Here is a 27,114-nt window from a genome sequence, read left to right on the forward strand (position 1 = left end):
ACCATTATCAACAACATGACACTAATTTTACCGAGGTATTTGGGAGGACTTTTGACTATTGCCACAGTATTAATAATGACTGGCTATAGCTCTGAGCCTTGTGATAAAACGACATCATCCATCACTGAAATTATCCTGTACATATATTAAGTGTGTTATAATTTGTTCTTGATGCATTATTTCTGTAATGGAGAGAACTTGTGCAGTCTCCCTATAGAAGCCTTGGTGAGTGTTTTCACAGAGAAGACGGAGACACAGTGCTCCTCTTCAGCCTGATGGAAGTCTGCTGTCTGAAGAGCCATCTGTTTGCAGCCCGCTGTGCATAATGAATGAATGAAAGGAAATTTGGCCTTAGACAACACCTGATGCACAAAGGAATAAAGTGATACTCTCCAACAGAGCTGATAAGAGATTGAAGCACAGCATACATATCAAACATTTTTAAATCATTATATATGCATCAGTTATCATTTGTGAGGATACACGTATACAGTATATGAAAGGGGATTCTACTTCATAAACCTGTACAAATATGGTTTCTGTTTTTCTTATCATTCTATTTTAAATATACATAGTGGTAGACAAGAAGGCAAGATGGAGGTAAATGGTAGAGGAAGTCTATGTATCTATTGCAGAAAACGGGCACAGTGGTCACAAGCGACCAATATTGGCTAACAGTAAATGCTAAACACATTACAGACCCATTGGACCTATTGCCTAAGTGTTATTTGCAAGCATTCACTGCTAAGGAGAGGCTCTGAAAAAGGGAGAGGTTGTGCTTAATTGCTTACAACTGACACTTCTCGTTTTAAAAAGACTGTTTTCTGGTATTATAAACTATCACTTCCACAAAAATAATTTACCCCTGGAAATGTAAGATCTCGTCAAAATGTGAAGCATTTTGAAGAAATAGCTTCCACAGAATGGCTAGTGGCTAATAAGTTAATCTTTCATCTTTTCACACTGTATATCATTTTGTGCTTCCCCCCACAGCCTCACCTATTTTCCATCTGTATTCCCTCTGAGAGAGGCAGTGGCTGCTAAAAATAGCTCAGACTTAAAAGATGCAGGCTATTTTATGCCGCGGCGAGCTTCTATTTCTTAACAAAGCCAAGTCAGTATTTTATCTTTTTTTCATTTAATTCCCAGCTGGAGACCCGGAGCATTGGTTTAATTTGAATCTAAGCCGGTCCCTGTGGAACTGATATGTGTTTGATGGTAGACAGAAGAAAGACAGAACGAGAGAGAGAGAGAGAGGGAATGAGGGCCTTTCAGTTGTGAAGGCAGTGAGCAAAAGGAGGAAGATGAAAGGAGAAAAAATGGGAGGAGAAAAAAGAAAACTCTGTGTGGAAGAAACAGTTCATAGTGACCCGGACCAGCTCTAATAGGCACAAAGAAACATGTCTGTAATTGACAAGAACAGTTTTCTACAACATGAGCCAATCAAACTGTGTGTGTGTGTGTGTGTGTGTGTGTGTGTGTGTGTGTGTGTGTGTGTGTGTGTGTGTGTGTGTGTGTGTGTGTGTGTGTGTGTGTGTGTGTGTGTGTGTGTGTGTGTGTGTGTGTGTGTGTGTGTGTGTGTGTGTGTGTGTGTGTGTGTGTGTGTGTGTGTTTGAGAAAGTCATACAGCTAGAGCGGAGGAAAGAACTAGAAGGTTCAGATGGGAGAAAGGAGGAAACATACATATTTGGAAAGATGAAAATATATGTGTCCACAAAACATTTATTTTTCTTTCTTCACTTTTTGACAAAGTTATTGTAAGAAAACGGAACAAAATTGATATAAGGATTGTGTAGGGAGAAAAGGGAAGCTACAGATAAATGCAGATTGTGATCGGAGGTTTTCTGACATTTTCATTATAGGGGCCAAGTTGCACAATTCCTTTGAGATAGACAAACTAATCAGGACTGTGTGAGCTTTGCGAGAATGAATTAGTTTCTACACCAGGACTATAGATTTAAATCACTGAGGAATAACTTTAACCACACGTTCAGTGCAGACACAGATAGCATTGAATATGTTTAATGAACAGATCTAGGTTGATTGTATAAATAATTAAGAAAGTTGGGGATTGTTTTTTGAAATATTTTCTGGATAAATCTCTTTTCTATTTGTTTTTCTTAGCTGCCAGTGGGTCTGCAGGAACGCATCAGTTCCCACATGGAGAAACATAATCAAGGCAGTGGAGCAACCATTGCAATGTTCTCCTCCAATTACTCTGACGCCGTGCCCACATCTCTGATTGCCAAGGTCCTTGAAAAGCCTGAACCAGGCAGCAGTTGCCCGGTAACGCGCTCACCCAGCCCACAGCCACAAGATGGAGACTTTCTGACAGCAACAGGAAGCACTGACCACCTGAACCGCCGTATTTCCTATAAAACATCTGACCTGTACTGCAGCGATACGGCCCTCTACTGCCCTGAGCGATGGCAAAATGCAGAGCGCAGGCAGAGCGTCGACCTCCACGGCGCCGCGCTGTTCCAGCTTCAGGCCCAGAACTCCACGGACAGCAACCCGGATGAAGAGGCCTACCACTCTGGAAGTTTCTCCCACCATGAGCCCCAATCCCCCTTCAACCAACAGGACGACTTCGGCACTGGCAGCCTCCCGGCCTCCAGCTCCTACTCCAGCTTCAGCCTCGCATCAGACGAGAAGGGAGGGGTTATTGGTGGTGGTGGGCGCAACACCAGCAGCACCTTGTCCTCCTCCCACCAGGGTCTCTATATGGACTGGCGAGATGGTGGCAGCGGGGATTATGAGCGCAAAAGCATGTCCTCTTACGATAAAGACAGCCTAAGCTTCCCCAAGTCCCTCAGCATCCAGCACATGGCGATCCCAAGGAGTCCGCAGAAGAGCACCTCACCGGGGTACAGCAGGACGGCGTCATGCTTCAGTGAGCCGTACCACTCCAGCACCCCTCGCCTGGCCTCCTCTCATAGCATGGGATCCACAACCGGACTGGGCCAGGCTCGTGGGGGAGCTCTGGACAACAGAGGGGACGTCCCGGTCCCAGAGGACGACCTGAGCAGCCGCTGGAGGCAGCTCAGCGTGGAGGACATCAACACGTTCTCCTCTTCCTACCGCAACGTCGCAGGGCGGGCCTCTCCCTTCAGTTCCTCCGAGCGCCACTTCGCCATGGGCCCCTCCAGTAAGGTCAAGGGGTCTCTCTACAGCAGCTTCCAGGAAGGAGACGACGTCTTCCACAACCGCGTGCTGGACCAGTGTTTCACTGTGGCCCCCCTTTCGCCCAGCCGCAGCCCAAAACCCATGGAGCATCGTAAGCAGGAGAAAACAATGCTGTACCGAGCCAAGGAGGACAGTCAAGACTCCGAGGGCAGCTTGTTCCTCTCAGGGAGCTCCAAGGAGAAGGAGAGCGGTGGGGGAGCGAAGGCGGCAAGCAGCGCCAAGAAGGACTACGTCAACCTGAGCACAGACAGCACAGCAGTGTCCCTACACCAAAGCTCCCTGGAAGCCTCCAGTCTTCAGCACTACCCCTCCCCCCGGCCCAGTGTCCGGCCTCGTCCCAGCTCCAGCTCCGCCCTCAGCGTCGGCCCCACACTCCCAAAGAAGACCTCTCCAAGATACCAAAAATTTGGCAGCACGGGACTGACGAGGAAGGACAGTTTGACCAAGGCCCAGCTGTACGGTACACTACTGAACTGAGGAGAGATGTTCTTTTATGCATGATGATGATGATGATGATGATGATGATGATGATGATTCCTCACTTACTGTACTGTACTGTATGTCTCACAAGTTCCCTGCAGCAAACACATGCTGGGTGTGATGGGGAATTAGGTTGTTGGTGTTTTATGTAACTCTTAGCCAAGGCACGTTTCATTCAGTCTGCAACACTTTTTCTATCGTATGTGATGATAGCGACCTGAAACCAGCTTTTTTCTGTTTCATGACAATACCGATAATTAGAGTGACTGGGGATTTCTGCAACACAGCCCAGGCAACAACAACGTACTGTGCGATTTGCTTTTAAATGTTTTGGTGTTAAGAACTGTTAGTAAAACCAGCAGAAGACCATTAAATTCCTGCTCTAATATAATACAGTATAGATAATGGACTAAAGCGTGTGCAATGGGGTGACTTGTTTTGAGAAGGAAGGTGATCCATTATGTATTGTGGACCCTGCTGACTTCAGGCTGTTAAAAAAAAAAAACGTTTTCATTCTCTATTTCAAACAAAATGCATGCTGTATTATGCATATAAATAAGATAAGAAACACTAATTTCCAGCTTAATTGTTTCTCATGGGGACATTATCTGCAAACTCCACTTATTCAGTGGTAAGGAAGATGTGTTACTAAAAACTAAAGTATTGTATGCAAAAGCCATTTAATGTTAATAGCAATACACTCAATTTAGATTGCAAGAGATTCTTGATGCAAAATGTGTCACTTCTTTATATGGAAACTTAGCATAGAAATAGTCCAAAAATAAATATTGTTTAAGGTACATGTACAATTGTTTGCCAGGTGAACAAGAAAATAAATGATAAAGCAGAACTGTGAGATTTTCAGCTTGATTTTTCAGATTTTTTTATAAAAATTAGTAGTTACCCTCATACCAGGACGCTTGTGAAATTGCCTTAATCCTGTTCAATGGACAGCACGGTTTCCTTTACAATAACTGTGTACATACTGTATAATCTGCTCTATTGTTAATGTACGTATACTCTACTGTTACAGCGTCTGTTCTTCCTGTCATAACACACTTAAAGGTAGGGTAGGTAAGAATGGAGAAACCAGCTCGAGTGCGCTAGAATTTGAAAGTACACAACCGAAAAAAATCTGCCCCTTCCTTCAGACTTCCTTACAGAGCCCCTCCTCCAACACACATGAACGCGCACATGACCAATGAGGGCACGAGATAAGTTTGTGGGTTATTTCAGGTTATTTCCAGTTATTTTAGCCAGGCCGGCTAAAATGATTGGTCGTGCTTTTCACAGTACTACGGCTTCCACAGATGAAATATTTGTATATATTTATTGTCAAAGCATTTAATTTATTCATTGCTATCGGGATGTTAAGAGCATTCCATGGAATATAACAAAAAGTGTTTCTGAAGTGAATGACCTACCCTACCTTTAAGATTTCTTGGAAAGTCCATTATTAGATTAAGGATAATTCTTCAGTGGAGATATTCATTGACATTTGTTTTTAGTCAAAGACAATTAAGCTTAAACCCTTTCGGAGAGTTGAGAACATGCAGCCAAATGTTTACCCTGGAAATTCTTAAAGGTTACCTATTATGCAAAATACCCTTTTATGTCTTTAATACATAAATAAGTGTCCCCTCTGTGTTAAAGGATTTGGAAAGTTTCAGGAAAAGATATTCTCTCTCTTTTTGTCCTGATCCATCTATATAAAAACCTGTCTGAAAATTAGCCATTAGCCAATAACCAACCAAGGTAACACCCCCCCACCTTATCACCTGAATTTCCTCCAAGAGCACCATTGTGTTTTGTTTTTTTAACCAAACATCTCGCAGAGGGGCGTGGCCAGCAGCAGATCATTAGCATTTAAAGCCACAGATGCAGAATCAGCACTTTTCGAACAAGGCTGAATCAGAGGGGTTTACGGCATGCTACAATGGGTGATCTGTTGGGTATTTCGAGCCAAACGCTTCAGATCCATGTTTTGTATATCAGAGACTTATAATATATTGTTGAAAAATAGTATAATAGGGGACCTTTAAACACACATTTAGCACTAGTTGCACAAACCAAAAGTCTTCGTGTTTACTGGACGGATTAATGAAATATTCCCAAGGCATGTTCGCAAAAAAAAAGGTTTACAGAAAGTGAAAAGAAAGGAATGATTAAAGACAGAAATGTATAGTCACTGTGTTTTTAAACCAGCATGCTCAATTTCGAGAAAACACTGTGAAAATAGAAAGTGTATATACATAGAAAGTGGCAAGTCCTGTTGGTGAATTAAAAAGATGTACAGGATGTAAGATACAGAGCTGCAGAGAGGTTGACTTGCTGCTCAACAATCATGCTCCCATCTGTGTCAGTATAGAAGGAAAAAAGGTTCCAACATCTGTGTGCCCTGTGGCATGTTACATCTTCAAGGTGTCCCTCCTGCCTGCGTAGCTCTATAGATCTGAGAGGAATGGCGACAGGGATAAGCTAAATATTGAGAACCTAGCTTTGCCCTGCACTAGTAACGTATACATTTGTCTAGAAGGCCTCTTCCACTCCCATCCCCACAGATCTGGGAACTGGCTTAATGCTGTTTTTTTTTAAGATTTCAAAACTGCATCTCTTCTTATCAACCTTTGGCATGTTATGAAGGTGAAACTGTGCCACATATGGGTTAAGAGGTTTTTGATTTCATGTAACCAATGTACAGAGGGATTGAGAGGATATATGGTATTTTTGTTGTGATGTATAAAGAGATATAGATACTACAAACACAATTGTGATTACACTATGACTATTTTTTATCCAGTTTCAGTTGATGTTATATTTATTGAATGTTTTGACCCTGAATGAAGAGGCTGCCTGTTCTACCTCCAGCCCTGTTCCAGGAACAACAGGCCGGCTGTCTAAATGTCCACATATGTGTCTGTCTGATGCATGGTTATATATTTTTGCTGTAATTTTATTTACATAATAAAGACGGCTGTTGGAAAATACGTCATGGACTTCCAAGGGTATTATTTCACATTACTTCTTTTACAAACTTTAAATCCTACAGAGTGGAGAAATGTCTTGATCTGCAGGTTCAGAGGGCGGGACAGTTCTCAAAATCCTTAAAGCATTTGTTGCGATTCCATTTGACTTCCTCAAGTTATTGTAGCAAGTTTAGACAACCGCAAAAATGCTTCCCATTCCCAAAATTGCATGAAAATTAGAAATATGTCAATTTCCACCTCCTAGCCTGCTTTTGCAATGGTTAGCTTTAGGCAGGGAGCAGAGGTTCGCTGGAGAAAGCGTTTTTCCCGTGGGATTTTTATTTTTGAAGTTTGCTGTGTCTGTCTTTTGCCATTTCCTAAATCTTTGTGAACATTTTCTTGATAGTTTTATTGATTTTAAGGGTTTAGAAAGCTGGTAACAGGAATTGTTATGAAAATGGCCAGACTCACAGATGTGTAGGTGATTTTGGCATTGAATTTTCCCTAAATATTTCTTCAAACTACCTTGAATACTTATGTGACAGTTTTCACACCAACACAGACATATATATCACTTGAATTGTTTAATTTTAAACAGAAAGATGTGTATTTGTTGGTATAAGCTTGGTTACTTACCCGTTGAATATCAAAAAGGCAGCAGAATCTTCAAAGACGTCTCCTTCAAGGCTCTCCAACATTTACCCTGATTTTTTTTGTATGTTGCTAGTCTTGAACTTTATTCTTTGGTCTTTTGAAGCTTTATTGTTTCATCTTTTTTTAAATTGTTTTAACGTTAATTACCACTCGCCAGCAAAAACACAAAGAAGGACCACAGTACTGCAAACGGCAGAAGCTATTTATGTAAATTATAATTTGGCTTCACAATTTCCCTGTTGGTCCTTTAAGACAATAATGTCAGTTGAACTTTTAATAAGTACAGTATAAACAACTGCAGGGGAAACACACACAAACCAGCACATTGTATTTTAAGGCTTGTTCTCCAGATACTGAATAAAGATCACAGGCATCTGTCTGCACTTCACTGATCTGTTGTTGGCAGGATTTTGGAAGAACCGGCAATGTTTTAAAGATGTATTTTCTTTAGTTGTCTGGTTGTCTTTCTGTGATGCTTTAAGCTGTCAGTGTGAAAACGACATGTCATAACAAAGCAGGGAGAACAAAAAGGCACAGAGAAAAGTGATGTGTATGCACAATGTGGATTGAAAAACACTTCTGATTAGAAAAAGGCCTTAAGAGATCTTTTTAAGAACATGATGATGTTTTGGGAAGCTTTTTTGGGAGTAGAAAAACTAACTATAAAAGCATTCAGATAGTGTGTGTGTGTGTGTGTGTGTGTGTGTGTGTGTGTGTGTGTGTGTGTGTGTGTGTGTGTGTGTGTGTGTGTGTGTGTGTGTGTGTGTGTGTGTGTGTGTGTGTGTGTGTGTGTGTGTGTGTGTGTGTGTATTTCATCTAGACTGCTTTAACACCGCCTACCACTGCAGACATATCTCTCACGCAAGTAACTTTCTTTTATCTCAAGCAGTGTGTCTATCCCAGATTGTCAGTTGAATCAATGCAAACAAAATGCCAAAGATGCAAAACAATCGTATTGCTTACAAAACATTTACACAAAAGATCAGTTCAAATCAATGACAATAAAGATGTGGGTGGTTTTGAATTGTTTTCAGAGCATCGTAAGACAACAAATACACCGTTTTCAAAGCGTCAGTAGATCTGCTGACTCCAAGTTCTTATCATTTTATGCCAAGGGATTATAGGAGATAAAGTCATGGAGATGGATGTTAGTCTTCTCTTGGCCTACTTTAGTCCATATTTACTTGTTCATTCTCAGTCTTTACTGCCAGACCTTGATCTCTCCGGCCCAGTCGCAGGTGGCTGCAGTCGCCGGCAGAACGGGATGCTGGGCAACGCACAGGCAGGGCTGGCTGTGGGCGCGGAGAGTGTGCAGCATGTGAGCGTTGTGGTAATCGTAGAAGTGGGCGGAGCCAGTGGAGCTTCCTGAGGCCAGGATACTTCCATCCAGAGAAAACTCACACTGCACTGCATATCCCTCCACCTGCAACAAGAATATATGAGTCAATCACGCTGCAATAAACTTCCACAAAGAGGCATTTTAACGTCTGAGTAATTCCAGGTTCGGGATCCAGTTTCTAAACACACTTGGGCAGCCTAAATGTTAGAATAGCGTGCATGTGTTCTTACAATACACAGCTTAAAGCCAACAATGACAATAGTTAGAGTAGGATGACTCAAAATGGCCCTGACCATGAGATAAGGTATTATTAATAAGAAGGCAGGTTTTGTTTAGTTTTTCTGCTTCATTGAGTTTTATTTTCTCTCAATCTCTTATTTTTTGTTTATACTGAATATGTTTTGCTTGATCTTAATGGCACAAACATGATTCCATACATCTTGGGCTTTTATTGAGATAGGTAAGAAGAGATGGGGTTTTGCTGTAGTATATAAATAAATGACCAAACATTTTGTTTTATTTATTAAGATATTTTATTATAGGCACAACAAGTGCTATTCTCTTCCTCTGCCGTATATATCGACTCCTCTTTAAAAGCGAGTTTGCAGGGAACCATTATAAACGCAGATGGTGTCATTATTCTGCAGCCATTAAATGATGCAATTGAAATATACCTCGTAACGACAGAAAAAAGGAAAAATGCTGTCTATTGCCAAGTTGAGTTATACCTAAAAACTTTACTTTATTTGTAGGTATTTATGTCAATAAAGTCTTAAGGCTCTAGTAACGTATTATAATAACGATAAAGGTTGTGTGATGCGCTGACAGGTTGCTTACACATTTACTCTTTTAGAAATGCTACAAAAGACTAATAAAGTACATAAGAAAGAAAGTGGGGAAAAAGGTTCAGACATTAAATAACTTTGTGTTTTCTGAAATGTTCCATTTTCTTTCGGTTTGAAAGGTTGTGTTTTGCACCTCAGGGCCACCGACAAAAAAAACCTGGAATGTGAGATACCAATTTGTTTTCTGTCCATCTCTGGATTTGTCTTGAATCAATAAACCAGACGCCACGGTAGCAGCTCAACGTGCTCTCAGTAATATTTGCCAGCCATATTCTGCTCTGTTTGCCCGCCTCAGTGGAAATATTGCTTTGTACTTAGTGTGTTTGTTTTAGGAGAGGGGGGCTGAGGAGGAAACAGGGTATGGATCTACGCTGCATATTGACTGTTTTGTGTAGGTTGCCATGGGCGTTTCATCTGTGTGTGTTTGGGTTTGTTTCAGTGACTTTGAACAGTTTGGTGTGCGTGTGTGAAGCTGCTGAAGTTGTTAGTGTGCGTGTTCATTCTGTATTGATGAGGCCTGCGTTAGACCCGACCCCTTCACATCCCCCACCCCGAGGCCACAGTCGTTCCTGACCTTGTGTCCTTCGAATCGCCGCCTCTTGTTCATTCTGAAGGGCCGCTGGGAGGAGAACGCCGCCATGTAGTCCCCGTTAGTCTGGGCAACAAAGGACTCCTCGAGTGGGTGGAGAGCCAGGCTCGGGCACGTGAATCGCTCCTGGAGGCCAAATGCATGCAGGGAAAAAACAGAGTGAATGATTTCATTATTTTACCTTTTTGTTGCTGTTGCTAACCATGAAGTTAGCTGCATGTCAACTATAACATTATATGAAAACATTTTATATTCAGAAGAGGAGTGGGAGGACAAATTAGTGGATACCCTGTATAATGCTGCAATTCATCCACTGAGGTCATATATGAGGCCATGGCTTGTATTGGATTGTATGAATATGGTATATTACACTGTTACTATATCCACCCACGTTTCAATAGCAGTGTGAAGAATTTACATAATCCTGGAGACTTCCTCTACTATACAATAAATGTTAAATTCAACTGCAGAAACACTGAGTTCAAGGACACACACACACACACACACACACACACACACACACACACACACACACACACACACACACACACACACACACACACACACACACACACACACAGGTTTATTCAGTAGAACGCACACTTCCTTCAGCACTATGTAAATGTCAAAATATGCCAGCTCCACATGCCTCATCACAAACTTGTCAGGGAGTTCAAACTATTCAGAAATGCACCTTAACTGTGAAATATATTGAGGCTGTTAAATTCAAGCTGCTTCTTAGCCTTTTTAGCTGATGACTTTTGAAATCATGTGCCAATCAGAACAGGAACCCTTTTTTCTCTTAACACTTTATTTTGGAATTGTATTTGGAAAGTTTCTCCACAAATAGTTTGTAAAATTACAACAGCTTATTAGCTAACATGTAACAATTATACTGTTTTGCTTTGCCTGTACAGTATATGTTGAAAAGATTATGTCTGGAGTTGTTATGACAATTCATGAACATACATATACTCAGAACAACCTATGATCATTTATGTAGCAAGGGTTGTTGTGTGATCAGTTCATATAAACACATAATTATATGTAGTGGGGGAAACTTCTGGAGCAATTGGAAACAGGACTCAGAGAGGCACGAGGAGAGCTGGAGCTTTGGTGGCAAACACTGGTGGTTTATTTGGAGTTACAGCTGGAGAATTGACAAGACAGGGGGTGTGTCACGAGTTGACACAGCGGTTGCTAAACCAATTCTGAAGAATTCTTCTGCAGCTCGATGTTTTAACTAGTTCGGAGTGTAATAATCAACATTCTTCATCAGTGAGACTAAACTATGGACCCTGAATCTAACTAGAGCTCTCGTCCATATAAAAGAATGTGCGCCAGGGAACCTACGTCCCTGAACAGTAAACTACCTCATGGCGGCTTGTGCTCTGTCATAGACTGGCAACAACAATGCGCCCAAGCTGCTCCTCCTTAAAAGAGATAGCAGCAATGGAGGAGACAGTAAAGATACAGGAGACAGTAAAGAGAGAACACGATGAACTGGGTCGAAGGTTGAATACCTAAGCAAATTATTCCCTAACAGGTATGTTTATAAATTCTCACATTTACTCTATGTATAACATATTGAATATCTACTGACAAATCAAAACAAACAAAAAAACCTCAATTGTTGAATCTTAACCAACAAGCTGTTGAAATGCTACAGATACTCTATAAACTACTGTATGTAGGCAGCATATCAAAATGGAGTGTAAACATGTTCCTCTTCCACATAGAGACTTCCTGACCTGGTAGATCTGGTTGGAGAGCCTGGCGGTGGTCTGGTAGTCCCAGGCGATGAGCGTGCGGTCGGCCGAGTCTCTGCTCACACAGTCAGAGCTCGATATGAAGTCCACACCACCTCTCAGAAACAGGATGTCCAAGGTCTGCTGGACCCCGGCTTTGTACACTTTCTCCACCTGGAAACACACATAAATATTAAACCTCATAGTAAAACATTCCATATAAGATATAGCGGGAAGTGTCTCTGTTTGAGACACTTCTCAAACTTAAGTAGTTATTTAAACGACATTTTAATTTAGTTAGAATTGAGCCACCCCTTCTTGCTTTAATACACAATGTTAATGGCTCTCAGGAACAGGAAGGAGGGAAACATCTGGACCTCTGCATTTAAGGCGGGATGACAAGATAATTACTTCAGTTCAGTCAGACAACTCACGTGTTTCTTTAACATGTTTATTAGAAGCAGCATATACTGTAGTTGAGTTTGGCGTCTAGGCTCGGGCATCATCACTCCACAGATATACATAGCACGATGAGTGATGATTAAATAACTATAGCCTACAGGTGGAAGCTGGGGTGGAAGCTGGGGTGGTGGTGGGGCAGGCAAGCAGCAGCAACGTAGAGGTAGCTGCAGCAATAGCAGCATGGAGAGAGATCATGCATTGCCAGTGGCAGGTTAAATAGAGCGGCATATTACGGAGACTCTGTTTGGTTGGTTGTAGAGTGGCAAGGGGCGTTATGTATAAATGCAGCATAAGTGCTCGAGTTGACTGCCTGAACTAGCTCGCAGGCTTCGCCCCATTAGAGTTGTAAGCTGTGTTTGCCTAAAAACACTTGCACAATTACCTTGTTCTTATGCACACACACCAGCATATAAGTTCATCACAGTGCTGCACTGAGGTTATAGTATAAACACAGGGAGTGAAGCCACCATCGGGCCGCATTTATATTTCATATTTACTAACCCTAACAAAAAAGCATCAAAATCAAGTGTTAAAGCGGCCGTTTCAGGTCAACTTGAATAAACTCACTCCACCATTTTCAGTTGATCTCAGTGAAAAATGCTGAAATGACATTAGTCTTTGTCTCAATTTGGAGGGACACAAATTGATCCTACTTCTGTGTGAAGGCCACAGCTTTCTTTTTTACAAATCAGATTACTTATCTTCAGAGGTGCTACACTACAAGGCACAATTTAACATTCAACTGTAGAATAGCTGCCTCTACTAGGATGGGTTAAATGCAGAGAACACATTTCACTGTGTGTGCTGTGTGCTCTGCATGTGTGACCATTAAAGAGGGTTTCATCCCTCCCAATCTATCTATCTATCTATCCCTTAACTACAACTTAAACTGCTCTCCTTTGCTTTGTAACATGAACCACATTTTAATCAGTGAGGTTTAACAAACAACAGTAGAGCAGTTTCAGGCAGCCGGCTCGACCTCAGCAGTCCCATTGGAGGACTTCAGCCTAATAGTTTAATGTTGTGCCTGTGAGAATTGGACCTTTTATCTAGTTGGGTAATATCAGCCCAAAGAAGGGATAACGCAGCCCAGGACTAAGACTGACAGGCAGCCACGGATCTACAGCATTAACAGGACCGGTCTACGCTCACATCAACACACCAGCTGAAGCAATCCCTGCTCTATTTAATTAAAAAACCCTGCAGGGAAACGATTCAGCCGTAGGGAAAAAAGACATGTGAGCGTTCAGATTGTGAGGAGGTGAAGAGTATTATCATATAAAACAGTCCATTAAGCGTAATAGAAAAGCAAGGCTGCAGCTTCATGGGAACAATTTATGAGTCGTAAATGAAATAAAAATGTGCTCTGAACAATTAGTGTGAGAACCTGCAGTGCTGCTTCGATGCATACGGCTTTACTGCCCTTTGAGTGAAGTACATCATGGGTGCGCGGCCAAATAGACACCCTATTTGTAGTGGTGTGTAACTCTGAGTGTGTAGGAGGGAGCGAATGTTTAAAACCGACCTGCCTCAGATTTATAAGTTCAAAAAAACGTATGTGAGGCGAAGTCAATAAAAATGATAATTCTACGATAGGGAGGTTAATAAGTTTGACCTTGCAGCTGCGGGAGTCCCAGGCCTTCACCATTGAACTGTAACCACCGCACAGGAACACGTGGGGGTCGCTGGGATGCAGGACAGCGCACATCACTTTGAACTGGTTGTCCAATTTCACCAGCTGCTGTCCTACAGACAGGAAGACATGAGAGAGAGAGAGGGAAAAGGTAGAGGTAGAGAGAGAGAGGGAAAAGGTAGAGAGAAAACAAATCCATCATTTTTTGTCGCTACAGCTCACTTGGTTTACATACTGTCAAACCAAAACATGAAGGAAACGGGAATAAAGCTCACATTTGCAACATGGCTCATTATCTAAAATGTCACATGGCTCTCACAAACGTAAATCCTAAAATATAGCATTAAAGATATGTTTTTCACTATCTTTGAGATCCATGAAACAAGGCTATTTTGACATTTCTACAATTTAAGTCTTGAATATAACGTATTTTATGTTGAATGGAAGCACTGCTTTGATATGTAATGCTAGAAAGGTGATGCTTCTATGTATTTTTTTGTTGTGAAATGACAAGACTAAACCAAATAAGAAAATCATTTAAATTACATTTCATTTGAGATGCAAATCCTCCTGAAACTTGTCTTTGGTTTATTAATTGAGCACAGTGCCCATTAGATTCTGTGCAGTAAACAGTGTGTGTAATTCAATGGTGCCGTCGCCTTTGCTTATAAACAGAGTGATTGGAAAACAAGCTCACTGATAAAAGATACAGTAAATCTGGATGTAAGTTGCTGCCAAAGAGAAAAGTGTTCCCAACTCAGTGGACCTTCTGAAATTCAGGAATAATTAATGTTACATTAAATGGCAAAACGTTTTCTGTGGTCATTTTAAGGTCAGCAGAGCTTCTCGACAGGCTAAATTACACAAAGTGTGTTTTGATAATATACAACTATTAAGTTATCATCGGATGCCCCAGAGCAGTTTAACAAATCAATTGCCTGTCTCAATTTCACAGCTTTGGTGTGCAGGTTAGTATCTAAAAAGTTTAAATATAATCTAAACTAACAAAGACGTTCAGAAGAGAATTATGAAACACTGTTTTGGCTGGAGGCGGCTTTATCTAATATCAGTTTAAAAATGTCATATTTAGAAACAAAACAAAAACACTGAGGGGATTAAATATAATTAGGCCTGTCAGGGTGCGACCAAAAATACATTTCCTGGGAAAACGTTAAAAAAAAAACTACACAAGGAACTTAAGCTAAGCTAGCTGCTCTGTCAAAGGCTATGCAAAGTGGAACAGCTCAGGGTTCACCGGCTCCTCATTAATTCAACAACAACACCCCATCCAAACAGCCTTAGCCCCACAAGAAAAACGCACTTCATTACACACTAGTCCTAGGAAGTTCTTTGTAGAAGGGGCAATGAGTCACAGCTCATAAACTGCTGCAAAAATTGACCTTTTTTCACTTAATGGCAGACTAGCTCGCTTTTAAATTCGTCTGCATTGATCCAAAGTTTTAAAAGGCAATTTTGTCAGGTTCAGACTTCCTGTTTAATTGGCTTAACCACAGAGATCTTTCATTGAGATTTAAAAATGATGTTTGGCAAGGCGATGAAAAATCAACACTGTTCTTATAATAAATGGGGCATCGTCATGTTTTTAATTAAGCAAGATTAATTAGTTTGCTTTAGGGGGGAGATAAGGAAAGTCTGCAGTGATCTGTCCCTCCACTCACGATAGTTTACTTTAGTCCTAAAAAGAGCTGTGATCATGCTGTGGAGTGACACACACAGCGGATAACTACAGAGCAGGGGACATTAGGAACGATTGGAGCCAGCCCCTTAGAGCAGTGGGAAGCTAGCATGAAATGGATATTATGCCTCATTAACGGCTCCACCAAAGCGGGGTGCTGCCACCGCTACATACACAAAGGTTAGAAAAACATTGCTGGGTTTTGACAGTCCAAATACATGTTTTGGTAAATAAGCCATATGTGTAACTGGTTTCAAATATGTACAGTGACCTCCAGCTACATTTAGGAGGTGTTGGAAATTAAAGCTTATATATGCTTTACTGGTCATGTGTTTAATTAGCACACTCACATTGATAACCAAGCTTAAAAGGAGAGAACAACGTCTGCATAATGGATTTTTGTGAAAGCACAAGTGAGCAGCACTTATCGCTCATGTGAGGAGGGTTGCTGATGACACGAGGGTGGCAAATTATACTTAATATTTAAGATATTCACTTCAAGCGCAGAAGACCTTAATTTTCTGAAGGGAACAGGAAGAAAGTACCCTTGAGTAGTCAAATGTATACAAGTGTCAAGCTACTCCAAAAAAAAGATTGACTTCAAGAAACTCACGCCACTTGATGTCAGATGCTTTGAAATGACATAATCACATTAGCATTTTCTATATATTTAAAAATAGACCAATGTTTCTATGTTTACAACATGTGCATCTGAGCAGGTTATAAATGAGACAGTCACCACAGTGAATAACAATCAAGTAGATAGTCCGAGCAGGTTACTACGGTAACTTGAAGGTTTAAAGTAGGTCAAAATGCACATATGCTTGCCGGTGGCATTTGGAGTAAATGCTTCTGAGTGTGCTGCTGCATGCATTGTCTCCTGAGGAGCACTGCTTAAAGTTCCCGAGCGAATACCGCCTCAGTGTACGAGTTACCTCTTGAATGTGCGAAGGAGGCATCAAGAACATAATATTAAATTGTAAACAAAATGAAATACAGAAAAACTCCAACATGATGCCAATAATATTTAAACTTTATATTGGATCAGTCTCACGATTGCCATTATCTAGGTTATCATTATATAAAGGATAATGTTTTCTTATAATACATATAAAATGTTACAAAGAAAATAGCCTGGAGCCACTGTTAGAAACATTACAATCTATTTATTTCTGAAATCAAAAGTATGTCTTTATATATCTTTATTGTTAAGTTCCTGCTGTGTAAATGTGTAAAACATTTATAAAACAAAAGATGTACCTGAAGTAGCTGCAGCCAAAATGCTGTCCAACGTCTAAATATCAGGACAGATTTATAGTCTGGACAGGATTTAGTCACATCAATTATAAGATTGGCTTGGAGGTATACTGACATTTTGTATCAAACTATTTTCTGTGGGATGACCCAAAGTGTCAAACCCTTGCGACTCAATATTTTGTCCTTGCTCCTCGGGCACAAGTACTTTTTAGCTCATTCTCAACTAACGCATTGCAATGATGTGAAACTCCATCTCACAGATAAACTATTATTGAACGCTTCTGCTCATCGAAATATGATTCTGCTAAACCAAGGGGAGCTGGAAGGGCATCTCACTCGCTCACTCCAGCACTGACAAAATCTTCGTGTATATTTGTTTCGTTTTTTTGAAAGCAAGGACACTCTCCTCTCTGCCAGTGCCTGAAGGCATCTGCACAGAAAACTCAAGTTGTGCATACACATGAACGAACTGACATTTCAACCTGTGGCAGCCTGAGGGGAGATGAGCATATTTTCCCACACCGCCCTCTGCCAATCAGCTTTTCCAAGGACAGCCGAGGAAGCTCTGGACAACAGCTGCCACCTCAGACTAATGCCCTCCAGAATAAATGCATTTTATTCCACTCCCCAACTCCTGCTTTTCTGATTTCTTTCTCTCGCATTCTTCCACTGCCCTCTCTTTCTCATTCCGCATTATGCCTCCTAACCTGCGCTCCCTCTTTATATCCTCCTCTCCCGCCTCTTTTGCTATTCAGCTGTGACAGCCTGCCTGTGGCCCGCTGGGAGTGGATATAAAGATTCTACAAATTCAATTGGACACAGGAACAACTGCAAAGACAGCCAGAGAAAATGGGCTCACACACCATTCTGAATGCTTAGACTTCTTTTATATGTCTCTTATAAATACCAATTGGAGCAGCATTTGGAGGCTGTGGTCAAATACGGGTCAGGTGTCTTATAAAACCCCCTCATTAAAGAGCCTGCAGACGTTTCTGAAGAGAGCGCAATTGAACAGAATAGGCCCAGCTGCCTTCCTTGTTAGAGTAAACGGCTCGGCATTACTGTGAAGAGCTAAAGATCACATTCACCCTGATTACAGTCTGATGTGGCAAACACTCAGCTTCCTCAGCGTCCACTCACTACTGGTAGAATTAGTGAAATTCAATATTAATCTGTAATGGTGCCAGGACCTTTTTATAGCCCTACGAGTGTGCCATTTGCATGATCTCCTGGAAAGATGGGAGCAAACAATGTCGTGTTAAGAACCACAGTCATTTGAAATTATGCAGCTTGGCCTCTATGCTATTTTCACTGCTCGAAAAATAATTGGTTTTAAAGTGTCAGTGCCGAGGTTTTTACGAGCACACAATAAAATGTACTACAATTGAGCAGAAACTGGGCAACTCCCATGTTAATATGCAACTTAATTACATTTTCTTTATCTTGTGACGCCAAAAGAATAGCTGTGCAGAACCAGCACACTTCTTAAGCCTCACCCTCAAAAATAAATAAATCATAAGAAAATAAAAAGGGTTAGAAAATATCATAAAAAATGAGATTTTCCACATTATTGCCTAGAAAACTGATTATGTTTAGCTTGAAGAAGGCCCTATAAACAATGTGTGGAGGACGTGATGACACCTCTCAAATTTGTACAACTTAATCCACCATCCTCTTCCGGAAGATTCTGTAAAGGTCCCTTTCTTTTTTAATTTGGAAACAAATTCCCGTCTGCTAGTGCAGCCCTATCATAAATCCTAACCATATTCCCTCTCTTTTTCATCTTACTTTCATCCATTTCATTTAAATGTAATTATAACTCATCTGGAAAATGTCCATAAATAAAGTAGAATAATACAAACTAAGAAATACATACAAATAAAACAATATGTTTAACCTCAACAAGTTCAAAGTTGAAGTTTTGGCCATAAATGTGAGGACAGTTTAGCCCTTTTTTTCACTTGAGGGTCTTTCATCTTTTTACTGATTCAGGTTGGAGGAGGTCATTACGTTTCTACATACAATAGTAAACAGTGACGATAACCAATTCCTTTACTATAGCCAAAAGAAAAAAAGAAAAAGTGGTGCAGGATTGTTGTGCGACGGCTCTTTGGATGTCTGACATCACTTCAAAGTTGTACGTTTGACCTCACTATGACATCCCACGGTGCTGAGCAAGGCAGCGGTGTAAGACCAATGTTCTATTTATGGTGGTTGTTTGTGACGTTACAGTGTAAGGTCATGGTTGCTGCTCCTGCGGTGATGTATCCATTATTGATCCCCTTCCTGGAGCTGCCTGTGTGTTTACTGGGCTGGCCACGCTATTATCCCTAGGCTCTATTGACAGTATTGACAGACATGCTGCGAGGGGAAGTGCAAACGGCAGCAAGGCATCATAGCAATGTGTTGACCCTAGAGCTGTAGATGCGACAGGGGCTTTAAAACTATGAGGATCGTATGTTGGCTCATTGTGTTAAGCCCCTCCGAGTCTATGATACCACAGCCATTTAAATGTCGGGGAAAGGACGATGGGACAAATGGGGGTTTTTATTTCAGCTGTGTGGAAATTCATGATTTGTTACCAAATGATTGATCAGTTGTAAATGTCACCTTGAATGGTATGTATGGTCACCAAAGAAATAAGAAGTAGGATATCCAATGAGCCAGCAGATTTAGTTCAAGGTTAATACAAATATTGGAAATGTACAGAAAGTAATAATGATCAATGTCTTTGTATATGTAGGTTTGTGTGTGATATGAAGAGAGGGAGAATAAAGCAAGAGTGATGTCTCATTTTAGGAAGGTGTAGACATAAGTTTCAATGTTACAGTTTCAATTCAACAACTTCATTCCTCCTCTCTAAATGACGGCAGGTTTTCCATAATACATTCTCAAATACCAGAAGGCAGCAATCCTTGAGTTACTTGGAGGAATCTTTGCAATGGAATCATTTACTAACCTTAAATTCGGACTAGAAAAAAAACTAACTAAATTAGCAAGAGGTACAATGGCCAAGAAGTAGTTTTCCTACAATTCGAGCAATACGTTTAGAGACATTTTAATCCAAAAAGCAGCTCAAACTACATTTCAATTCAATAAATGTAAAGCTGAGTCGTTGTAACTTCTTCAGTTTTTAAGAAAACACAAAAAGCTTCACCAAAGTTATTGAAGTTGAACTTTCCTGGCCTGTAGTCAAATGCAAAATCGTTGTTATGCGACATTGTGTTCATCAGAGCCTGGAGAAAGTTGTTGCTTCTCACCTGTCTCAACATCTGTGATCACAGCCGTGTTGTCAAAGGATCCGGTGAGGAGGCGTCGTCCGCAGGGGGTCCAACAGGCATCACGCACGGCTCCCGAATGGCAGGTGTAGACCCTCAGGCATCGCCCGCTTTCCGCGCCGTCCCACACCTGCCAGATATGAGCACATCGCATCAAGCCAAAGCCACAAACACACGGAGGCTGCAGAAACACGGTCGCTGGAGGGGAGAGTGTTTAGCTTGAAAAACAAAGTGCATATAGAACAACTTCAATTGGCGGGAAGTGATTGAAGAGTTTAACAAAATGGTCAAATCCAGTCATTTGTGCTCAGCCTAAGTTTGCTTAAAAAAGGTAATGTACAGTAGGTGTGCTAACAGGCTAAACGTTTGAACTGACACACACAGCTTTTCTTCAAACAAACGGGAGGAGGAATCTGCATGCTTTAGATGACGCTTCAAAGCACTGACAGTCAAATAGTCTCGCTTTTCTTTGGCAGCACCCAAACCGAAGAAAAACAAACTGACATCTCTCTGCCATGCCTTTGCAGACGATGCATTGAAAGTGAAAGGGATATAATCGTTTCATTCCTGCCCTTAATTATATTGTAATGACACGAAATGGATTGGCTCGGCAAAGTATGGCTGGATAAGTTGGTAAAATATGTATACAAATCAGGCTTATTTGCTGGATTTAAAAGCAAGGACAACCTTACTAATGAATGAATCAAAGTAATGACCTTTGAGAGTGCCTGTAAATCAATTCCCTGCAGAGTGTAAAGGCTGTAATGGTTTGTATTAGAGGTTTCTCTGATTATAGTGAGAGCAAGAGAAAAGCCCCCAGCTGCCATCTGTTAGTTGGGACTGCCACGACTAAAAAGGGTTGGAAATGTTACAATATGATGTAAATAAATAGCAATAGTCCTTAAAAAGCAGACAGTGATTTATGAATAAGGGTTTAATCTACCAGGTTGTTGATTGTGACAGTCCTTGTTGTGGTGTTTTTTGCACTGTACTTCAAAAAGATCACTTGTGATGCTGGTCACTATTGCAATGACATGCTTTTTTTAATCAGATTTACAGATGAAATATAGAGAGAAATAGATTTTATGTCACATATGTCAACGGACAAAAGCTCCTCAGTGGTCCGGTTGCGTGCCCACTGAGCTATATGACACTAATGATGAAGTATGTTTTGCTTCCCCAGCATTGCCAGGGCCACAGAGGGACTTTCAAGATCTGTGGGGCCCAGCAGCCTCTCCCTGTGTTTTATTATTAACGCTGAATTCACCATACAGCATAATAAAGTAAAGAAACACAGAAGTTCTGTACCTCCCCCCCTCATCTCCTTACCCCCCATCTGTCCCCTGGGGGGGAGGCTGACATATCCATCCAGCAGGCAGCGGTTTGACAAACAGAATGGCAGCGATGCCTTCAGGGCGGGAAAAAAGTGACAGAGAGACAGAGACTAACACTTCTAATAGCAAGAAGCTTAATACTGGAGTGACGGCTCTATTAGGAATATTTCCGTTCATTGTCCACACAGGAGGCCACTTCTTTTATATGATCCTAGGTTTAGGGAAACACTTCCATCTCAAGGTAACAGGAAATCGGTTAAACAATAACTGATGATAGCATCTTCAGTCACAAAAGCTTCAAAATGTTCAACTAAACATACTTATTTAGAACAAATCTGCATGTTGCTTAAGCCCTGACTCCAGTGAGTGACGGCATTAATGATTTCTCCAAAAATGCACCATACAATGCACACACAATTGCAACAATCCCATACAATGTGGGCACGGATTGTAAATAAGCACTCATTTATTTGAATCCACTTTAATTTACCCGGCCACTTAACAGACACGCAGAGCGGATCCTGGTGAATGACTTGTTTGGAGTCGTCTGTTTCCTAAATGACTCTGTGTTATTAAAACTAAATTGGTATTCGTGTTATCAACTTAAAAACTGCTGCTTTACACCTGCCGTAGCCATGGTGACAACGGCTGCCAACTGGCTGGAGTAATGATAGTGTCTCGGAAGGTGGTGGCGAAGTCCATAGGGACTCGGCTTGGCAACTGGAAGGTCACCAGTTCCGGAAAGACCAAGTGCTACCGAGGTGTCCCTGAGCAAGGCACCGTTCCCAACACTGCTCCCCGGGCGCCGTACATAATGGCAGCCCACTGCTCCTAACACTAGGATGGGTCAAATGCAGAGAAACCGTTTTGTTACATAGTACCTGTACTACGTAATGACAATAAGTTCAATCTTCTTCTAAGGAACTGATACACAGGATGGGGGAAGACTAAAGGAGAGACTCTGTCTTCAGCCAAAGAGAGAGGTAAATAATCAGTCAGTACTGAAGACATAATCAATAGAGCGGGCAGTGTGTCAATAAGTAAGAAGTGTATGACAAGCTGCCTCAATACAAGAAGATGAACAATGCCACGACGTATGCCATGTATGTCATTTTCTAAACAGTGTTATTGTACTCTTACTGTATCACTTTCAAAAGTTACAATAACATGCAATATATGTCAAAGGAAATTGCAGTTATGGGTAATGCACCTTTTCCAGCAGGATACTATGCTGCCTCTGTCCAACTTTTCTAACAATTGATACATCACTCCGATTTTTTTTCAAGGAACAATTCCTTCTTCTAAATTTACATTTTTATTAGGAGTTTCTTCTTCTGTCTTACATAACAGTATATGAATATCTTTAAAGACCCATTTTAACGTTCATATTTTTATTCTGTGCCTTTACTGAGACAATGTACATGCGTAAAAACCTTTATAAGTATGCGTTTGTAATCAGTTAAAACCAAAGCAAGGTCCTATTAATGAGAGTAAACATTTAAGTGTGAAACTCAAGTATTGTTGCCAGGGGCGTAGCTGGGGGGGGGAGGTTAGGATGATTCCAAGGGCCCAGCACTGGGGGGGGGGGCCCAGAGAACACTATTATTATCTTTTTATTAATATGGTTTTATTATTATCCTAAAGTAAGTTAATGTAGATGACTCAAAAGTATAACTGCCTGTATTAAAAAAAAACGTCACAAAAGAAACAAACAGGTGCTTGTTACTCTGTTTGACAGAATGAGCAGCCCTCCCTTCATTCATTGCATGGTATGGGCGCCTGAGCAATGGAGCAAGCGGAGCAGGTGCATCCCCACAATTGACCTTGGGGGAGCAAACGTGTGCTTTTGCACCCCCACTTTTTGATCATATGAAAAATATGATATGTCCCCCCCAATATATCACTGTAAACATAAGTATGTAATTTCAATCGAATTAATAATACGCAATGAAATAACTTGTGCTGATTATAGACACTTAATAGCAAGTTTTTAAGTTTCCAAAGATTGTGACCCCCCCCCCGCATTTCGCTCACAATGGTTTGATCAACTGCCTCCTACCCACAGCAGTCCTGATGCAGGTAGGCTGAGTGTAAATCACCGCGACCAGTCTGTCATTGGTGGCAGACCTTTTCAGTAAGTTGTTCAAACAAAGAATATGTTAGACATGTCTTTACTTCTACCACTCAATACAATAAAACACATTTATAATCATCACCTTCTCTTCATTTTTCGCTGCATTGAATTACAGGTCACTCTTTATGTTAACTAGCGGTTAGCTGACGTTTGATGCGACATCCTTTACTAGGCTCACCCACCAACAGTTCAGGTGCTGAACTGCTGATCCGAATGTATAGGTAAAAACCATATTATGCGTTTTCATCAATAAATAAATGGCCAATTTTTTTTAGCGTGCGCGCTAACGTGCACTCGCATGGATTGGGGTCCCACAAATAGATTCTTTCATGGGGCCCAGAATTTCCAGCTACGCCCCTGATTGTTGCTATGGTTACATGCAGTTTATTGTATTGCAGTTTGTAGAGGCATATCATTTCATGAACACCTGCCAAATGATTTCTGTTGCCATAAAACATCTACAATTACAGTATAACATGGTGGGGAAATGACAACTGCTTGTGACTGTGAAGAGGAGCACCTTCTTTTCTCTGCTCCAAACTCATTATTAAACAAACACAATGAGAGTTTTCAATTGAAATATCTGCTTACTTAAATATATTTTGTATTGTGTTTAAAATAATATCTCTTAGAGTTTTACAATTTGTACATTTGGCATCTTCTTAAATCAATGAATTATTGTATGTTTCTTCTTGTATAATCATGAGGATTGCATCATACATCATTTCTTTTTCACCTCATAATCCTGCAATACGGAATCATTATTGCTTCCAGTTGAAGTATGCATTACCAGTTACTGTAAATGGCTGTGTTTTCCTCTCTGAAGTCGGGACAAACATTTGAAGAAAAAAAGAGACCTGTTGAAAGTCCTCCACTGAAATAGAGCAAAATCACCCACGGATAAATGATAGTATTTCATATGCTCTCTATCTAATGGTGTCACAGAAAACAGCTGGTTGTCTGAGATAGAGGGAAAAGAGACATCCTTGCATACAAACAAACAAGTCTTATCCTCCCCTTACCTCCCCATCCCCACCATCTGCTCCAAACCTTCTTTCCAGGAGAAATAGAAGAGGTGGACTCCATACTGCTGCACTTGTATGATTATGCAAATGATCACATGCATATTCAAATCATTAATTATTCAGAGTCCTCTCAGGATATTGGTGGGGTTTGTGGTTTAGTGCTGGGATAGAAATATGTATCTGGCTGGCAAGCACCTGCATGATTTGACCTTTACAGTAGGGAAATGAAGGATTGTTTTCATGGTGTGAATGACTGAAAAGGAGGAGGAGAGGGAATTGGAAAAAGGGAAAGAGAGAGAGAGATAGGAAGCCCGGGGGTCCTGACATACATTTAGCTGACTGTGACAGATATGATTCTGAAGACAGTGGTTTGTGGTACATTTATAAATTGAAGCAGAAGGACTGATATCTCTGCCTGGGACTCTGTGCCAATTACACTGCATGTCAGGTAAGTGATTATCCCCTTAGACCTCCTCTGTGAACTTGTCACCTTCCTGAAAGTATACTGATAAATGGGTTTTTGTGTTATAAAGCAATAACACTGGAAAGACAAGGGTTCCCTATCACTGTGTATGGAGTCGTCAACCTGAGCAACCTGATCATATGATTCAATCTTGAATGACAAGATAGACCAAATACCTCAATATTGCAATGATATTGTAGGGTTGACATTGGTGCTATCACCACATAGTTATCAAGTTAGATTGTTGATAGATAAGCATCAATATTGTGAAAAAAATGATAAACAAACAACAGAGTGGTAAATTAAGAAGATAAGACGATATCAAAATCTAGGAATAAATCCAAACGATATCAATATATTGCTTAGCCCTACAATTAGGGTTGAATACAAAGCCTACATTATAGCACTACAGAAGCATTGAATCCCTTTCCATCATCGTCATACTATAGGTTCAAGGGCTAAGTATCAATGATCCTCTGATCTGAATTCAATGAGTTTTATTTTAGCTCATTACCTTGAAAGTCTTGTCCATGGAGGCAGACATCAGCAGATGGCTGAGCTGAGGCACAGGACACCACTGCACTGTGTTGACGGGCCCCTGGTGGCCCCCCAGCCTCGTCAGGAGCCTACGCGGTACCCCTGCAGCACCAGCCTTGTGGGCGAGATACGGCTTTACTCTGGCCGACACTTCTGAAAGAATTTGGCTTTCCCTGGTCTGATTCCCTGAGGCTTGTACTCCTGGGTGTTTTGGGTCCGTTATCTCCACCGAGGGGCCCAGTCTCTGTCTCTTGGGGATGTACGGTCTCACACCAGGCTGGACAGTGTGATGTCTTTTTGCTGAGTTCAACCCATCGCTGAAACTTTGTGACATATGAGGAAGAGTCTGCATTGGTGAGATAATTCTCGGAGTCACAGGTAAACTCAGAGGAGCAGCAGTATCTCTAAAATGTTGTTTTGGTGCCGTCCTGTCACTGCAATATTTTCCATCCCAACTCTGAGGTTGTGAATGTGGGTGTAGGGAAGAAATGCTTCTTTCCGAGGCATTTTCATGATATTCCAACACTGAACTGTCAGGGTCAAGTGTGAAACTGTGAGGGCACGGTGTTATCTTTGGGGAATGACACATCTTGACATCTTGGTTTTGTTTAAAAGATCCAGTTTGGAGAGAAGCTGTGAATCCCTCCTCTGTTCGATCATGATCATCATCTTCAGACTCTGAATCCTCGTAGGCCACTAATGATGACATGTTCACATGAGGACAACCTGTGTGAAAATAACCCAGAGGGGAAAAAGGGAAAACAGATGAGATGTCAATCCATTGGAGGCCCAAGGGTGACATCTAGTGGTTGCTTGTATTGCTCCCCTGTTACTTTTAGATGTGTTACAGCCATATGTAAACAACAGCAACCCTGATCCTGATCCAGATCCTTTTAGGGAGGTCCATCATTTCAATGTGTGCATTTTAGCCTTTACTTTAGCTTTCGTCACATGTTTGAGGTCCTTCCATCAGTCAACACAAAGCCAAAACTTAGTAATGCTAGCTAAACTCAGAAACCTTGGATAGAACAAATCACCTATATATAATTCCTTACGTTAGTTAAGAAACATAAGATACATTAAAGACAGGACGCCGTCGTATTACGTAAACGCAATTGTTACATTCTGAAGTTAGATTATGTGTTGATTTATATACAGTCTATGGTTGAATGGAGCAACATTTGCTAATGTTGGACGTTTGCATTTATGACTGAAAGTCTAATAAAGCTTACAAAGTAGAGCTAACGCTACCCGATTCATCTGCATTAAATTGTCGTACCTGAAACTTGGTTGAACAAGTAATATCCGACTTCTGAGCGTTAAATCAGTCATACATCAGGTTCAACATCCCGCAAAATCATAAAAGATTATGCAGTTTCAGATTAAAACAAATATCTCGATTTGTCCACTCCACTCCACTACGCGCACATTTGCATGCTTTTATTTTGAAAGCTTCCGGTAGGGGCAGAACAGAAGTGGTTGTCACAC

The 27,114-nt window shown here is 41.1% G+C and overlaps 2 protein-coding genes across 2 annotated transcripts in view; one reads left to right on the forward strand and one right to left on the reverse strand.

The window, feature by feature from the left end:
* Positions 1–6,653, forward strand: part of LOC117556379 (brain-enriched guanylate kinase-associated protein) — a 37,277-nt gene extending 30,624 nt beyond the window's left edge. Inside the window, exon 7 of the mRNA XM_034231682.1 lies at positions 2,125–6,653. Coding sequence (XP_034087573.1) covers positions 2,125–3,663 — 1,539 coding nt within the window. The 3' untranslated portion in view covers positions 3,664–6,653. The remainder of the gene's footprint in view (positions 1–2,124) is intronic.
* A 1,647-nt stretch (positions 6,654–8,300) lies between these two features.
* wdr25 (WD repeat domain 25) lies at positions 8,301–26,992 on the reverse strand. The gene is made up of 7 exons (XM_034231690.1): positions 26,906–26,992; positions 25,604–26,352; positions 20,116–20,263; positions 13,885–14,015; positions 11,811–11,981; positions 10,045–10,185; positions 8,301–8,709 (listed from the first exon to the last, which is right to left on the reverse strand). Exons 2-7 carry the CDS (start codon positions 26,333–26,335, stop codon positions 8,488–8,490), a joined length of 1,545 nt encoding a protein of 514 aa, XP_034087581.1. The 5' UTR covers positions 26,336–26,352; positions 26,906–26,992; the 3' UTR covers positions 8,301–8,487.
* Between the last annotated feature and the right edge of the window lie 122 nt (positions 26,993–27,114).

The sequence above is a fragment of the Gymnodraco acuticeps genome, unplaced genomic scaffold (genome assembly GCF_902827175.1).
Source record: "Gymnodraco acuticeps unplaced genomic scaffold, fGymAcu1.1, whole genome shotgun sequence".
Lineage (NCBI taxonomy): Eukaryota > Metazoa > Chordata > Actinopteri > Perciformes > Bathydraconidae > Gymnodraco > Gymnodraco acuticeps.